The sequence below is a fragment of the Mytilus edulis genome, chromosome 6, assembly GCF_963676685.1.
Source record: "Mytilus edulis chromosome 6, xbMytEdul2.2, whole genome shotgun sequence".
In the NCBI taxonomy this organism is placed as follows: Eukaryota; Metazoa; Mollusca; class Bivalvia; order Mytilida; family Mytilidae; genus Mytilus; species Mytilus edulis.
The window spans coordinates 75,190,241-75,208,739 of NC_092349.1; the positions used below are offsets into that span (position 1 = coordinate 75,190,241).

The 18,499-nt window shown below is 32.3% G+C and overlaps 1 protein-coding gene across 1 annotated transcript in view; it reads left to right on the forward strand.

The window, feature by feature from the left end:
* The window catches only part of LOC139528419 (stalled ribosome sensor GCN1-like), a 94,354-nt gene that overhangs the window by 18,835 nt on the left and 57,020 nt on the right, over positions 1-18,499 (forward strand). Inside the window, exons 12-20 of the mRNA XM_071324392.1 lie at positions 103-200; positions 699-774; positions 1,516-1,668; positions 2,060-2,152; positions 2,964-3,039; positions 3,733-3,892; positions 4,379-4,559; positions 5,060-5,184; positions 7,603-7,781. Of these exons, the coding sequence (XP_071180493.1) occupies positions 103-200; positions 699-774; positions 1,516-1,668; positions 2,060-2,152; positions 2,964-3,039; positions 3,733-3,892; positions 4,379-4,559; positions 5,060-5,184; positions 7,603-7,781 (1,141 nt within the window). The remainder of the gene's footprint in view (positions 1-102; positions 201-698; positions 775-1,515; positions 1,669-2,059; positions 2,153-2,963; positions 3,040-3,732; positions 3,893-4,378; positions 4,560-5,059; positions 5,185-7,602; positions 7,782-18,499) is intronic.

Here is an 18,499-nt window from a genome sequence, read left to right on the forward strand (position 1 = left end):
AATATTGTATGATATTTTATTTTCCTTTACTGTCCATGAAGGTACATTGGTCCATGGATTACAGATGTTATTAAATGTATGATGTTTTATTTTACTTTACAGTCCATGAAGGTACACTGGTCCATGCTCTACAGATGCTATCTCTATGGTGTACAAAGTTCTACACATGTGTACCAGATAAACTCATCCTGTGGTTTAAAGTTAGTACATGATACAGACAAAGTTTTTATAAAAATAAGAAGATGTGGTACGATTGTCTATGAGACAAATATCTACTGAGTCCAAAGGATGAGGATGTAACAATTATCAGTCATCAAATGGCATTCAGTAATGATCAAAATGTATGCAATATAGTATAAAAGCTATAAATAGTACAGGCAGGTAAAAATGTAAAAAATATTTCAAAAGAAAAACCAAACAGCATAAGTTAGTTTAAAAAAAATATATTGAAAATAGTCAGAAATAAAAATAAAAACACAGAACAGAGGTAAAGTACTAGTTGGTATTTGAACAGCTTTGATCATTTACTAAAAATGTTGAATTAGATATTCCTGTGTGCATTTATTATTGCTGTTGGGGAATAATTCTACTCAAATTGTTTCAAAAAAATGATATCTTGCAAAATGAGCATTCATATCTGCATTTTTTGACAAAGTGTTAAATGCTTCATAAATATATGCTTCTTTTTTTTTTTACAGAAAGCATTATCCTTGAAGACATCAACATCAGCTGTGAGGAATGCCTATCTACAGTGTATGAATGCTGCTTTCCAAGGTAATCATATACAGACGAGATAATCCTCAACATTAAATAACAAATACTTTACAACTTTTCCAATATCAACACTGTATCAACACTTAATTCCATTATCATCATACAGTCAAGGTTCAAAATCTATAGAGTTATGAGAGAAAAATAACATACATTTGTTATTGTGGACAAAAAAATCAAAAAATTGTGATTAAATATGTATGTTACATTATTCAAAGGGCCTGTATACATGATAGCATCATTCCTTATGTTATTACAGGAAAATATGCCTGTTAAAACTTAAGTGTGTCATTACAGGTTCTCTACATGTACATAACTTAAAAGTCTTGGCTCAGACATATATCATGCTTAATCACAGTGTATTTTAATTTATTTAAGAAATATCAAAGCATGTAATTACATTCTGTGTAGGCTTCCCAGTAATTCCTAAGTGTCTCATATAATAAGTTGCATGCCTTTAATAACTAAACCTTGCTATTACAGTAAAAGTTGACCCTTGCCTTGAAGAGATTTTGATTAGAGCTTTTCTAGATCTGGTGAAGGTAGACTCAGAAAATCGCTTCAGACAAAGCAAATTTATAAGTGATATGCATTTTTTCATGTGAAAAACTAAGGATCACTGTATGACCTTCAACGATGATTATACAATAAGTTAATAAAGCTCCTGGGATGTCAAAATGTTGAAGAACTCAAAATGAAAAGTAAAAAATGTACTTTTCCACATTAAACTTGATTGTTTTATAGGAGATACAATTCCCCAGGCTGTAGATTTGATTCCAATGTTAATCCAGACTGTAACCAAGGCCAGTGGACAAGCCAACCAATCAAATATAGTAGCTGAAGGTGTGACAGCATCATGTTTGTTAGTCAAGCTCTCATTGGTGGATATTCAAGCTGGTAAATATAATCATGATCTGGGCAAAGCCTAATATCAGTTCTTTTCAATTTTCTTGTGATTTAAAAACATAATAATGTCAGATTATCTTAGTGAGTTTTTACTACTAAAGATACAACAGAATCTTTCTAAGTGTTAAAATACAATATGTGTTTAACTGTATCATGCTATCAAGTAATTTTATCAGGAAATGATTATGCTATTTTATGTTTATTTTTTATTAGGAATATTTCATTGGAACAAAAAATATACTGATTGAGCATTTGATTTGTCTTATTTCTTTATGTAAGTAGCATAACGTTAGTCATTCTCAGTTATTAAACATTCATTATTTATTTTAATTAGATTAGAAAATAAAGTTCATAGCTCTGTATGATGTTGTCTTCTTTTCAGAAACTAAAATGGGTCCATTTTGGAGTGTAGTGTTAGATGCACAAAAACAACTGTTCATTAATGACAAGTTCCTGTCTCAGGTTGGAGATGATGGTATGTTTAAAAAGAAGAATTATATTTTAAATTTTGTTTGTATTATACTCCTTGGAAAGTTCAATGCTTGATTAGAATATGGTAACTTTGGTTTCCCTTGCCTGATTTAAAGTCACATGTGCAAATTGAAGATATGATAAAGGGGAAGAATCCTTTTGATTTTTGAGTCGAAAGGTCAAGGGCATTTGCTAGAAATAGAAATAGATTGGGGGGAAATATTACCAGAGGAAAGCTTGAGATTCTCTTTCTATGTAGAAATAATTTTCTACAGATGGAATATTCAAGAAAGGGGAAGAAGATAATTTAGGGATAAATAGAACAAAGGTTGGCGAGTGAAAGATATAATGTAGGGGTAGAAGTCTTTTGATTTTAGGCTAAATAGGTCCTAGATCTCTGTTACTTAAATTATATTTTTTATTACTTAGAAGATGGTTTGTGGATTGTGTCCCACTGTTAAATATACATTTCTGTTTTTCCCTCCATACATACTAATATTTTGAACCCTTGAAAGAATCTGTTCTCGGAGCATCAGTTGGCAGTGCCATCTTTTTACTTGTTTTGAATAAATTCTTAGTACTTTTAGAAAAGCCAATTCATGATTTTTATCTCTTATTAGTTTTCTACAAATAAAAAGATAAATCACAGTTATAGGATAAAAAAGACTTTTAGTTAAAAGAAGGTGATATTGTGTGCCATTAATTAACCCTCATAACAATGCATATGTATCAACACTGTGTCAGTCTCAATGGAACTGGGTATATACCAGGTTTGCTCTAATATTTTAAGCTTGAGACAGTTATCTATATTTCAGTATTGATGAATGTGGTGACCTTGTCTGAGAGACTGATCTTGGAATACCCACAGAAAATGACAGAAAAAATATCAAAGTAGGTTCATTATAGTTTGGAACATTCCAGGAAATGTTAGAGAGGTGGTGGGTATGAATAACTTTTTCTACCCTATCACCCGTAATATTCACACTTGATATGTTAAAGGAGATGATATATAACTTGTAATGGAAACATTGGGTTTAATAATTAATAAAAAAAAAGAAGATGTGATATGATTACCAATGAGACAACTATCCACAAGAAACCAAAATGACACAGAAATTAACAACTATAGGTCACTGTACGGCCTTCAACGATGAGCAAAGCCCATACCGCAGTCAACTGTTGTTTAGGCTTCATTTTGTTTGGGTTATTCAAAACATGAGATGAGTTCACAGCCTTCAAGTACTCATGAAAGATGATGGTATAATTAACACTGCCATATTGAAAGTTAATGTAATTTAAAAGTTTGGCTCATCTTTAATGTCAATGTAAAATACATACATATTTTGAACATGTTTTTATTCTTCAAATTTTAAGACTGACTAAAAGTTTAAAAAACAAACTTTGTTTACAATAATTTTTATTTCAGAAAAGAAAATTTTTCTAATTGCAAAGATTCTAAAATTGCCCTTTTATGTAGATTTTAAAGGAAAGAAAGTTTCTTTGAATTTAAAGACCTTAATTTGTTTTTTTTCTTGCATACAGTAACTTGCAAAGGTTTCAGAACATTCAAATCTTCTTTTTCAGACCATACTATGGAGCTATCATCTACTGTCTAACCCACAAATCACGACCAGTACGACACCATACAGAACTAACAATCAAACGTCTGCTGTCTCTTCTGGGAGGAACATCTATCTCATTGGCTCTTATATCAGAATGTGAAGAATTATTATCCAATCAAAAGGTAGGTCAAATTTATTTAGATTGAAAACAATCTGCATTGAAAACCACTTCATACCACTTTGTGTTGAAAAATCTACAAACATTTATGGCCTAGAATTTTAACATTTGTGGTAACAAATAAACAAGCTTTATTGATATTTTAAAATAGTAACTGCAATGAATTACATAAATATGAATCTCAAGCCTGCAGGAATCTATCTTTAGATCAATCTGAGTCCCCCAGCTGAAAATTATCAATTTCCATCTGAAATTTTAAAACAAATCAACTATAAACCAAAATATAAAAAATTGAGAAAAAATTACACTGGAAGATCTAGCTCAAATTTACCTTTTAAATTTCAACACAAGGTCATAAAAGTCCTGGCATCACTAACATTCAATATCATACCAATTTTGTTTTTTTTCATTAAACAAACAACAACAAATGAGAGCCAATTGAAATTTTGAAACCAGAGGTTGGAATTTAGCCGTCTGCATTTTTTTTCAGTTCATAGAACCAGAACTATTTGACACAGAGAAAGAAAGCACTGTTGACCAACTGAAGTATATTAAACCCATCATTCTTACTAGAGCCGTTATGACTGTTAGTTATGTTGAGAAGGCAGATGTAAAAGATGCAGAAGCTATAGCTAAGGCTTCTCTGGTCCCGGCACATCATCCATGCATAGGTAAGAAGGATATGAAGATATTTTTTTTCTAGGTACCAGTCATACTCGATATATTCTAAGATTTCAAATGTAAAATTTTATTTTCTATTTCAAGATAGTATACATGCAAGATGTTTTTCTAGGTACGAGTCCTACTCAATGTTATGTATAGCATATCCTTAGATATCAAATGTAAAATTTTTATTTCCTTTTTCAAAACAACATTCTAGTCAAATTTTTAGAAATGTTTACATTAAAGTTTTCTAGTCCACCATTTACTGTGATTTCAATAATGTTTCTGTGCCTTTATTGTGGCAATTTTGAAGAATGTGTTAAGAAGAGAATAGTTATTGTGATTTCAGGAAAATCTAAATACAGATATGTATCCAATATCAGAATGTGAGATATTATTATTGTAAAAGTCATTCAGTTGCAACATTCACATTAATAAAAAGCTCAATGATATCTGAAATAACAGTGTATTGTTTACATAAATTGATAAGTTTTTACTTTCATTTTAGTTTACGAGAACAAAGATACATGGACAGAGATTGTAGCCAAATTGAAATTAGATTGCAAGAATTTTGTCAGGAAACACTTGTCAGAATGTCTTAAATTTGTGATGACAGGACAGGAACTATCAGAGGTAAAGTAATTCTTGAAAGTTTGGATAAATCTGATCGTTGGTCATGGATAGTCAGAGACAAATGAAATTTTTTACACATAAACCTTTTATCAAAAGAGTAGATAGACACCAAAGTGATAGTTAAAATCTAAGTTGAGAAAAAAACAAAGCCTGTGAAAAAATCTAAACAACAAGACAAAAAAAAATCACTTAACTACATAAAAAGCTGAACACTTGAGTAGCACCCACACATCTAAAACATTTTTAATTTCAGGACCATGGGAAGGGTAAAATCCTATAAGTATTTTTTAGCTCACCTGGCCCGAAGGGCCAAGTGAGCTTTTCTCATCACTTGGCGTCCGTCGTCCGTCGTCCGTCGTCCGTCGTCCGTCGTCGTCGTCGTCGTTAACTTTTACAAAAATCTTCTCCTCTGAAACTACTGGGCCAAATCAAACCAAACTTGGCCACAATCATCATTGGGGTATCTAGTTTAAAAAATGTGTGGCGTGACCCGGTCAACCAACCAAGATGGCCGCCACGGCTAAAAATAGAACATAGGGGTAAAATGCAGTTTTTGGCTTATAACTCAAAAACCAAAGCATTTAGAGGAAATCTGACATGGGGTAAAAAGGTTTATCAGGTCAAGATCTATCTGCCCTGAAATTTTCAGATGAATCGGTCAACCCGTTGTTGGGTTGCTGCCCCTGAATTGGTAATTTTGAGGAAATTTTGCTGTTTTTGGTTATTATCTTGAATATTATTATAGATAGAGATAAACTGTAAACAGCAATAATGTTCAGCAAAGTTAGATTTACAAATAAGTCAACATGACCGAAATGGTCAGTTGACCCCTTTAGGAGTTATTGCCCTTTATAGTCAATTTTTAACCATTTTTCATAAATCAAAGTAATCTTTTACAAAAATCTTCTCCTCTGAAACTACTGGGCCAAATTAATCCAAACTTGGCCACAATCATCTTTGGGGTAACTAGTTAAGAAAATGTGTGGCATGACCAGGTCAACCAACCAAGATGGCCGCCACGGCTAAAAATAGTACATAGGGGTAAAATGCAGTTTTTGGCTTATAACTCAAAAACCGAAGCATTTTGAGGAAATCTGACAGGGATAAAAATGTTTATCAGGTCAAGATCTATCTGCCCTGAAATTTTCAGATGAATCGGTCAACCCGTTGTTGGGTTGCTGCCCCTGAATTGGTAATTTTGAGGAAATTTTGCTGTTTTTGGTTATTATCTTGAATATTATTATAGATAGAGATAAACTGTAAACATCAATAATGTTCAGCAAAGTTAGATTTACAAATAAGTCAACATGACCGAAATGGTCAGTTGACCCCTTTAGGAGTTATTGCCCTTTATAGTCAACTTTTAACCATTTTTCATAAATCTAAGTAATCTTTTACAAAAATCTTCTCCTCTGAAACTACTGGGCCAAATTAATCCAAACTTGGCCACAATCATCTTTGGGGTATCTAGTTTGAAAAATGTGTCCGATGACCTGGCCATTCAACCAAGATGGCCGCCACGGCTAAAAATAGAACAGGGGTAAAATGTAGATTTTGGCTTATAACTCTGAAACCAAAGCATTTAGAGCAAATCTGACAAGAAGTTAAAATGTTAATCAAGTCAATATCTATCTGCCCTGAAATTTTCAGATGAATTGGACAATCGGTTGTTGGGTTGCTGCCCTCCAATTGGTAATTTTTAAAGAAATTTTGCCGTTTTTGGTAATTATCTTGAATATTATTATAGATAGAGATAAACTGTAAACAGCAATAATGTTCAGCAAAGTAAGATCTACAAATAAGTCAACATGACCTAAATGGTCAATTGACCCCTTAAGGAGTTATTGCCCTTTAAAGTCAATTTTTAACACTTTTCATTAATTCGGTAAATTTATGTAAATTTTTACCAAATATTTTTCTCTGTTACTAATGGGCAAGGTTCATTATAGATATAATTGTAAGAAGCAAGAACGTTCAGTAAAGTAAGAACTTCAAACACATCGCCATCACCAAAATACAATTTTGTCATGAATCCATTTGTGTCCTTTGTTTAATATGCACATAGACCAAGGTGAGCGACACAGGCTCTTTAGAGCCTCTAGTTACGGATTTCAACAGTGTTCCCATGTAACAAAACAATATGTGTTTATACATATTTGACCAAATGACAAAAAAATATAAGTTTAATGTTAGGTTTTTAACCTGATGATAAAAATGAAAAATTACACTTTTACCGGTTATTAACCTGATATTTATCAATGGTACTTACTGAAATACACTTAAACTCAGATTCAGCTTAATGTTTTCCAGGTTAAATCTATTACACATTATATCATTTATCAGTTAACATACATGTATACAATAACATATTACTCTACTATAAATAAAATTAGTTATTGTAGTTTTGATATATTTCAGAGTAGCAAAAATGCCTTCTCCTGCTTAGTAAGAATAGCTCCAGATATCGTGCTGCCACCTATGATCCAGTATGTATCACGGTTGTTAGGCAACGCAGAACTTGCAGTAATCACAAGAGAGGAATATGGTATCTTTCTAACACCTAGTGGAGAGTTGTTTGATAAATCTATGTTAGAAAAGTAAGTCTGAAATATGTTGAATATAAAATAGTGTTTAAAAAAGTTGTGGTGTGATTGCCAATGAGATTACTCTTCACTAGAGATCAAATGACACATACTATTTACAACTATAGGTCATTGTACTGCTTACAACAATGAGCACATCCCATACTCTTTAGTCAGGTACAAAAGACTACAAAATGACCAAGAAGTAGGTTCAGTAAGACCCCTTTTTGGCCCCAAAATATAGCAGTTTTTCGAAAATTGTGAAAATGTAATCTTTAAGCTATATTTTGGAAAGGAAAATGCTTCTGCTACATAAATATGAGCTTTTTTTGACAATACAATGCACAAATATCTCATTCTAGCATCATCAAGTCATGCTAAATTACTGAAATCTTCAAGATTTTAGCATTTTGGTTAATTTTTAGACGGTTTCCGTCTATAATGAAAGTGGCCGCATTCGTGTTCATTCATAATATTGAAATGTAAGTTGTATTTGATGATAATACAACACATATATAAAGTTTGAGGATGAACACGGATGCGGCCACTTTTATTTTTGACAAAAAAACATCTGAAAAGTGACGTTTTTTGGCATATTTGATAGATTTGTCATATTTAAGCTTTATTCAGAGCAGTTTTAATGACTAAATCAGTTAAAATCTTTCACATTAACCAATCGAATCAATTGAAATAGAAACTTAAGTGTTTTAAAAGTGTCCAAAAACTTTCTTAAGATGAACCTGAAATTTGAGGCCAAAATCGGCCGTTACCAGACCTACTTCTTTAAAACAATTCAAACAAGAAATGACTTGTTTTATATAATAAATATCTAATTTCAATACTGTAACTTTTGAAGAGCTCTTAAATTGAAACATACATATAACATATTAAACAAAATATATCCTACTATAAGAATTGAAAAGTAACAAATCCCGATCTAGATAGAATAGCAAAACCATGCATATTTGTGAAAAAGTAAAAGTTCAAATCATCTTCAAAGCTGCAAGTAAGCTTGGATTTTCGAGAGGAAAAGAAACAATTGACTAAGACTTTTTGAAGACTAGGCCCTGTTCTAAGGGAGATATTGTTTTGTCAATGAGTTGTGCTGTATAGAAGAGGCGAAAAGATAACAAAGGGACATTCAAACTCATTTACCTGTTTGCTTTATAAGTTTCTGCCAAAAAAAACTGAAATAGAGCACCAGGTATTTTTATCCACTGTAGCATTAAATCATCATCAGATTATATGTACTGTGGATTCATTCATTTTCGTGGGTACCAATTTTTCGTGGATATTTGATTTCATGGTTTTGCAAATCTCTGTATACAAAGCCTATAGAAAATTTGTAATCATTGAATATTTGAATTCGTGGTTCACCTGTACCTACTAAACCCAAGAACAACTATTAGTAATGTATTCACAGTAAGTTAAAGTCATATGAAACGAGTGACTGGTGAAAAAAAATGTTATTCCAATTCTTAAACTAAAGCATACAAACATCATAAACTTAGTCTTTTGTGCACGATTTTATCATTTTTTTTCGCATAAATTGCGTATAATCGTCTATTTTTTTTTTCAATCGGTCAGTGTTGTTGTGTAAATATGGCAGGTAACTAAAGTTCATGTTTTGAAGCCTAAGTTTAATGATTGTCACCTGTTTGTCAACAATCAACAAAAAAGCATGGATATTGAGCACGTGTTTTACATGTACAATCAGATAATAGTTTATTTTAAGGACTTTTACGAGATGGGTCACACTGAGGTCACTTTGCTTACAGAAAATATATCGGGGAATTGCTTCCTGGAAGCAAGCAATTAAAATAAAGTAAACTTCTAAATATGAACAAATTAAAGTATTTTCTTCAAAAAGAAGTATTTGTACATAAGTTTTATAATGAAAACTATCCATTGAGCAAATAAATGCCTTTGTTTCATTTTATTTGGACAAAAAAAAACATTGCTTAGAAAGCAAAATACATTTGATATAGATAGTCCAACTTAAGAGAGCATTTCTCCACATTTCTGTTGTTTACTATAAAATAGGTTTCTAAAGTGGCAATTACATGTAGAACAGTGGTTGCCAATCAGATATATATATTTACGAATTTGAAAAAGCGGCATCAGCATATGGAGTATATGTGTCTCAATTGATACGTTACTCTAGAGCTAGCTAAAAGTACCTTAATTTTGTTGAACAAGGAATACTGCTTTCTCAAAAGTTGCTAAGACAGGCTATGAATCAATCAAATTAAGGTTATTACTCAAGCAATTTTATGGACGCCATCATGAGCTGATTGGCCATTATGACAAAAGAGTGTCAGAAATCATATCTCAGTGATATTCTTCCTCAATCATAACAACCTTCCATCATTACCGAACTGGACAAAGAAATAACATGATGGGTGCCATATACAGTGCAGGAAATGCTTACCCTTCCGGAGCACCTAATTTCACTCCTAGTTTTTAGTGGAGTTCGTGTTGTTTCCTACTTATTATTTGTAACTGTTGATGTAAATGTCTTTTGGTTTTATGAGTCTTTGGTTACTCCTTGGTTTTGATTGTTATTGTCTTATACACGATACCTTATGGATGTATTTACATGATATAAGCTTATTATTACACTTGCATATATGAATAACACATGACAAGAAGGTTTCATATGAAATAAAATTTAAAAAATAAAATCCTCCCACCCACCCCATTTTTTTCAAAAATTTGGATGAAAATCTACTAATTAATTTTAGTTGGCCTTAAGAGCAAATCTGACAGGAAGTGAAATTGTTGATCAGGTCACGATCTATCTGCCCTGGAATTTTCAGATGAATCGGATAATCGGTTGTTAGGTTGCTGCCCCTGAATTGGTAATTTTGAGGAAATTTTGCTGTTTTTTTTGTTATTATCTTGAATATTATTATAGATAGAGATAAACTGTAAACAGCAATAATGCACAGCAAAGTAAAAACTAAAAATAAGTCAGTATGACCAAAATAGTCAATTGACCCGTAAGGAGTTATTGCCCTTCATAGTCCATTTTTAACAATATTTTCTTAAAATTTGAAGATTTTCAATAACATTTTCCACAGAAAGTACTGTTATAGATAGAGATAATTGTAAGCAGCAAGAATGTTTAGTAAAGTAAGATCTACAAACACATCACTATCACCAAAACACAATTTAGTCATGAATCAATCTGTGTCCATTGTTTAATATTCACATAGACCAAGGTGAGCGACACAGGCTCTTTAGAGCCTCTAGTTTTTTCAATCGGTCAGTGTTGTTGTGTAAATATGGCAGGTAACTAAAGATCATGTTTTGAAGCCTAAGTTTAACGATTGTCACCTGTTTGTCAACAATCAACAAAAAAAGCATGGATATTGAGGACGTGTTTAACATGTACAATCAGATAATAGTTTATTTTAAGGGGGTTCGCGGGTCTAAATCATTTATATAGGATTTCTCTATATTTTTCTATAAATGAACTTTATCTTATAGTTAACAGAAAAATAAAATAAAAAAGTGGGGTCACCGTTCATTTGCGCTCACAATCTGCCTTCGAAAGAAGCATACATTTTTGTAAAGGTGTATTTTTTCTGTTGAAGTAATAGGAGAAAGAAAGGTAATATCGGAAAAAAAGAAAGAAATTTATTACAGAAATCGCTCAAATTTTACAATAATTTAGTTTAAGTACAGCTTATATGGAAATTATATTAAAAAAATATAGGTCACCGATGAGTTAAAAAACATATTTCAATTTTAAAGCCAAAAAATGGCATTTTTCCTCCAAAGGGAGATAATTTGGAACTTTTTCAATGATGTATACATTTTAAAAGTCATCTGGGGTCAACACGAATTGTTTGTTTTGAATGATTTTTATACGACCGCAAAAATTTTAATTTTGGTCGTATATTGCTATCACATTGGCGTCGTCGTCGTCCAAATACTTTTAGTTTTCGCACTCTAACTTTAGTAAAAGTGAATAGAAATCAATGAAATTTTAACACAAGGTTTATGACCACAAAAGGAAGGTTGGGATTGATTTTGGGAGTTTTGGTCCCAACATTTTAGGAATTAGGGGCCAAAAAGGGCCCAAATAAGCATTTTCTTGGTTTTCACACTATAACTTTAGTTTAGGTGAATAGAAAGCTATGAAATTTTGACACAAGGTTTATGACCACAAAAGGAAGGTTGGGATTGATTTTGGGAGTTTTGGTTCCAACAATTTAGGAATTAAGGGCCAAAAAAGGGCCCAAATAAGCATTATTCTTGGTTTTCGCACAATAACTTTAGTATAAGTAAATAGAAATCAATGAAATTTTAACACAAGGTTTATGACCACAAAAGGAAGGTTTGGATTGATTTTTATTATACGACCGCAAAAATTTTAATTTTTTGGTCGTATATTGCTATCACGTTGGCGTCGTCGTCGTTGTCGTCGTCCGAATACTTTTAGTTTTCGCACTCTAACTTTAGTAAAAGTGAATAGAAATCAATGAAATTTTAACACAAGGTTTATGACCACAAAAGGAAGGTTGGGATTGATTTTGGGAGTTTTGGTCCCAACATTTTAGGAATTAGGGGCCAAACAGGGCCCAAATAAGCATTTTCTTGGTTTTCGCACTATAACTTTAGTTTAAGTGAATAGAAATCTATGAAATTTTGACACAAGGTTTATGACCACAAAAGGAAGGTTGGGATTGATTTTGGGAGTTTTGGTTCCAACAGTTTAGGAAATAAGGGCCAAAAAAGGGCCCAAATAAGCATTATTCTTGGTTTTTCGCACAATAACTTTAGTATAAGTAAATAGAAATCAATGAAATTTTAACACAAGGTTTATGACCACAAAAGGAAGGTTGGGATTGATTTTTGGAGTTGAGGTCACAACAGTTTATGAATTAGGGGCCAAAAAGGGGCCCAAATAAACATTATTTTTGGTTTTTGCACCATAACTTTAGTATAAGTAAATAGAAATCTATGAAATTTAAACACAAGGTTTATGACCATAAAAGGAAGGTTGGGTTTGATTTTGGGAGTTTTGGTCCTAACAGTTTAGGAATAAGGGGCCCAAAGGATGGGTCCAAAATTGAACTTTGTGTGATTTCATCAAAAATTGAATAATTGGGGTTCTTTGATATGCCGAATCTAACTAAGTATGTAGATTCTTAATTTTTGGTCCCGTTTTCAAATTGGTCTACATTAAGGTCCAAAGGGTCCAAAATTAAACTTAGTTTGATTTTAACAAAAATTGAATCCTTGGGGTTCTTTGATATGCTGAATTTAAAAATGTACTTAGATTTTTAATTATTGGCCTAGTTTTCAAGTTGGTCCAAATGGGGGTCCAAAATTAAACTTTGTTTGATTTCATCAAAAATTGAATAAATGGGTTCTTTGATATGCCAAATCTAACTGTGTATGTAGATTCTTAATTTTTGGTCCAGTTTTCAAATTGGTCTACATTAAGGTCCAAAGGGTCCAAAATTAAACTAAGTTTGATTTTAACAAAAATTAAATTCTTGGGCTTATTTGATATATCTAAATATGTACTTTGATTTTTGATAATGGGCCCAGTTTTCAAGTTGGTCCAAATCAGGATTCCATATCAAGTATTGTGCAATAGCAAGAAATTTTCAATTGCACAGTATTGCACAATAGCAAGAAATATCTAATTGCACAATATTGTGCAATAGCAATTTATTTTTAATTGGAGTTATCTTTCTTTGTATAGAATAGTAGTTGATAATATATATGTTGGAAATTTGCCAGACATGACTATGATGTCATTTTCTATTTTTATTTGCCAATAACTTTATGTAAATAACTTCATTGGAAATTTGCCAATATAAAATGTTGCTGATGAAGCTTTTTTTCCTTATCTTATCTAAAATGTTTTTAGATAATGTATGTTGGACATTTGCCAGACATGACTATGATGTCATTTTCTATTTTTATTTGCCATTAACTTTATGTAAATAACTTCATTGGAAATTTGCCAATATAAAATGTTGCTGATGAAGTTTTTTTTTATTGTTTTATACAATAAACAATGTATATTCACTTTTACTACCAACCAATCTTTACCATTCAGTGATAACAAGCACTTTATTTTACATTTTAGTTATTGTTGCAAACTCCATTAGAAATTTGAATTGATATCAGTTTTGGAAAAAGGGAAACAGGGATGTGAAAAAAAGGGGGGGGGTTAAATTTTTCTCATTTCAGATTTCATAAATAAAAAGAAAATTTCTTCAAACATTTTTTTGAGAGGATTAATATTCAACAGCATAGTGAATTGCTCAAAGGCAAAAAAAACCTTTTAAGTTCATTAGACCACATTCATTCTGTGTCAGAAACCTATGCTGTGTCATGATCAACTATTTAATTTTAGATTTAAAAAGTTTGAAGAAGAAATCTTTAATTGATTTGTAAAATCTTGACATTTGTTTTGTGTAAAAAAAAAACCATGTAATGTCAAAAATTTGATCACAATCCAAATTCAGAGCTGTATCACGCTTGAATGTTTTGTCCATACTTGCCCCAACTGTTCAGGGTTCGACCTCTGCGGTCGTATAAAGCTGCGCCCTGCGGAGCACCTGGTTGGAGTTGAGGTCACAACAGTTTATGAATTAGGGGCCAAAAAGGGGCCCAAATAAGCATTATTTTTGGTTTTTGCACCATAACTTTAGTATAAGTAAATAGAAATCTATGAAATTTAAACACAAGGTTTATGACCATAAAAGGAAGGTTGGGTTTGATTTTGGGAGTTTTGGTCCTAACAGTTTAGGAATAAGGGGCCCAAAGGGTCCAAAATTGAACTTTGTGTGATTTCATCAAAAATTGAATAATTGGGTTCTTTGATATGCCGAATCTAACTATGTATGTAGATTCTTAATTTTTGGTTCCGTTTTCAAATTGGTCTACATTAAAGTCCAAAGGGTCCAAAATTAAACTTAGTTTGATTTTAACAAAAATTGAATCCTTGTGGTTCTTTGATATATGCTGAATTTAAAAATGTACTAAGATTTTTAATTATTGGCCTAGTTTTCAAGTTGGTCCAAATGGGGGTCCAAAATTAAACTTTGTTTGATTTCATCAAAAATTGAATAAATGGGTTCTTTGATATGCCAAATCTAACTGTGTATGTAGATTCTTAATATTTGGTCCAGTTTTCAAATTGGTCTACATTAAGGTCCAAAGGGTCCAAAATTAAACTAAGTTTGATTTTAACAAAAATTAAATTCTTGGGCTTAGGCCTAAAATAAAATTTCATTTGTTTGGCATTGCCGCCCGACCCACTGAAAAACTTGCCGCCCAAATAATTTTATTTGCGTTTCAGAATTTTTTTTTTTTTTTATTTAAAAAAAATCGAAATTGTGCTGGAAATTGATCGTATCCGCCGAGTTTGTTCCTGGCTTTGCTTATTTCAAATCATGATCTTGAAAGCGCTTGCCTTACACTGTATTGGGAGCAAACATTTAAATGACATGGAATAGAAAAAGTCTGCCAAAAGTAATGTCAAAGAGGCCGGCAGGGGAAGGCATCTCCCTATGCTGCAATGCATTGGTTAAGGGAGATGTATTTTATCAAAAATCAAATTTCAGCTATTCTTTGAAAGAAACGTTTTGACAGACCTTGTAGAGGACTCAATTTTATCTTTTGTAAAGCAGAAACAGATGATTTCTGCTTGACTTTGTCGCTTCATGATCAGATAGAAGTTTTTCACCGGGACATCACAGAACAAATATGCATGGCTCTTACATTTGTTGAACTTATCAAATATTTGAAATTTATCATTGACAAATGTTCCCTTAAACCAGAGAACAAAGTATCTACTATAGTCAGAACCACAATGATGCATTCAAGATAATTATGGCTGTAAGCACCAAAGCTTAAAGACCATAATGATTTACAGGTTTATAGTAGTTTTGTACCAGTAGTTGCTAGCCTGGAACAAAACATACATATTTTAAAGACTAGCATCTTGTGTCAATTGAAGTACTTCCCCCTTTTCTTGCCTTTCTTCTTAACATGAATAAGATAATTCTTAAAACATAAAAGATACTGACAGAAACCTTTTCCATAATTCTAAGGGCTCATTAATTTATCTGTATTCATGTAATGCATGTCCAGATTTCTGTTAATCAAACAAGCATTACAACCCATAATTTATTTTTCTGCAAAAATTGTCTGTCCTGCTGCATATTTCCATTTTGAATTTATCATACGTTTTAAACCTATCCCTGAAAAACCTTGCACTTGGATAATATTAGTATAAACACCATGTCTATAATTTGTCACGCCAACCTTCCAAATTTTTAATATTTTGCTGTCCTAATTTGGAACAGATCCTTTATCCTCAAAACTTATATGGGGAAGTAGGCGTGTTTGTATGGTAGTTCGTCACACCTTACATGTATGATTACTAGCCTCCAGGTATTGGTTTGAGCCCTAGTTGGGCAGTTGCAAAATTAAGGTTTGGTTTTCATGTCAGATGTGATAAGGTTAGTCAGTTTCCTCCCACAGGTTGGCATTTTCCTTCAAGTACTACGGTTTAGTACGGCACTAAAACTGACTGCCATGAAATTACCCATATGGTGTAGAAAGTGATGTTTATAAAACCAAAGAAAACAATCAAAGTTTTAAATCTTTGTCCATTTGTACAAGGAGCCGTAGTGGTTGAGCCATTTAACTTGTGGTAATTTTACCAAACTGTGACCACAACTTCAAGATGTGACATCAGGCCTCTTTTAACTTTGCCAATAAAACTGACTGTCTTACGTGAAATTATCCATATGATGTAGAATGTGACATTGATGGTTGACCCCTTTCAAAGAAACCACCAGCATGTACACACAACAATGCTGCAATGCTTTAGACAACATTGATCTAGAGACTTCATGATTTACATGTATAAGGCTTTTAAATGTAAAAAAAAAAAAAAAAAAAAAAAAATTCCCTACCTACCTACCCACCTGCTGATAGTGTGGGTCGGCAATGCCAAACAAACAATTTTTTAAGGGTGGCCTTATTTGATATGCTTTATCTAAATATGTACTTTGATTTTTATACGACCGCAAATTTTGAAAAAATTTTCGTCGTATATTGCTATCACGTTGGCGTCGGCGTCGGCGTCGTCCGTCGTCCGAATACTTTTAGTTTTCGCACTCTAACTTTAGTAAAAGTGAATGGAAATCTATGAAATTTTAACACAAGGTTTATGACCACAAAAGGAAGGTTGGTATTGATTTTGGGAGTATTGGTCCCAACATTTTAGGAATTAGGGGCCAAAAAGGGCCCAAATAAGCATTTTCTTGGTTTTCGCACTATAACTTTAGTTTAAGTTAATAGAAATCTATGAAATTTTGACACAAGGTTTATGACCACAAAAGAACGGTTGGGATTGATTTTGGGAGTTTTGGTCTCAACAGTTTAGGAATTAGGGGCCAAAAAAGGGCCCAAATAAGCATTATTCTTGGTTTTCGCACAATAACATTAGTTTAAGGTAATAGAAATCAATGAAATTTAAACACAATGTTAATGACTACAAAAGGAAGGTTGGTATGGATTTTGGGAGTTTAGGTCCCAACAGTTTAGGAATTAGGGGCCAAAAAGGGACCCAAATAAGCATTTTTCTTGGTTTTCGCACCATAACGTTAGTATAAGTAAATAGAAATCTATGAAATTTAAACACAAGGTTTATGACCATAAAAGAAAGGTTGGGTTTGATTTTGGGAGTTTTGGTCCCAACATAATAAGGGGCCCAAAGGGTCCAAAATTAAACGTTTGTTTGATTTCATCAAAATTGAATAATTGGGGTTCTTTGATATGCTGAATCTAACTGTCAATATATATGACTGTGTATGTAGATTCTTAACTTTTGGTCCCGTTTTCAAATTGGTCTACATTAAGGTCCAAAGGGTCCAAAATTAGACTTAGTTTGATTTTGACAAAAAATGAATCAGTTAGGTTCTTTGATATGCTGAATCTAAAAATGTACTTAGATTCTTGATTATTGGCCCAGTTTTCAAGTTGGTCCAAATCGGGGTCCAAAATTAAACTTTGTTTGATTTCATCAAAAATTGAATAAATGGGGTTCTTTGATATACCAAATCTAACTGTGTATGTAGATTCTTCATTTTTGGTCCTGTTTTCAAATTGGTCTACACTAAAGTCCAAAGGGTCCAAAATTAAACTTAGTCTGATTTTAACAAAAATTGAAATCTTGAAGTTCTTTGATATGCTGAATCCAAAAATGTACTTAGATTTTTATACGACCGCAAAATTTGAAAAATTTTTCGTCGTATATTGCTATCACGTTGGCGTCGGCGTCATCGTCGTCGTCGTTGTCGTCGTCGTCCGGCGTCCGAATACTTTTAGTTTTCGCACTCTAACTTTAGTAAAAGTGAATGGAAATCTATGAAATTTTAACACAAGGTTTATGACCACAAAAGGAAGGTTGGTATTGATTTTGGGAGTTTTGGTCCCAACATTTTAGGAATTAGGGGCCAAAAAGGGCCCAAATAAGCATTTTCTTGGTTTTCGCACTATAACTTTAGTTTAAGTTAATAGAAATCTATGAAATTTTGACACAAGGTTTATGACCACAAAAGAACGGTTGGGATTGATTTTGGGAGTTAAGGTTTCAACAGTTTAGGAATTAGGGGCCAAAAAAGGGCCCAAATAAGCATTATTCTTGGTTTTCGCACAATAACTTTAGTTTAAGTAAATAGAAATCAATG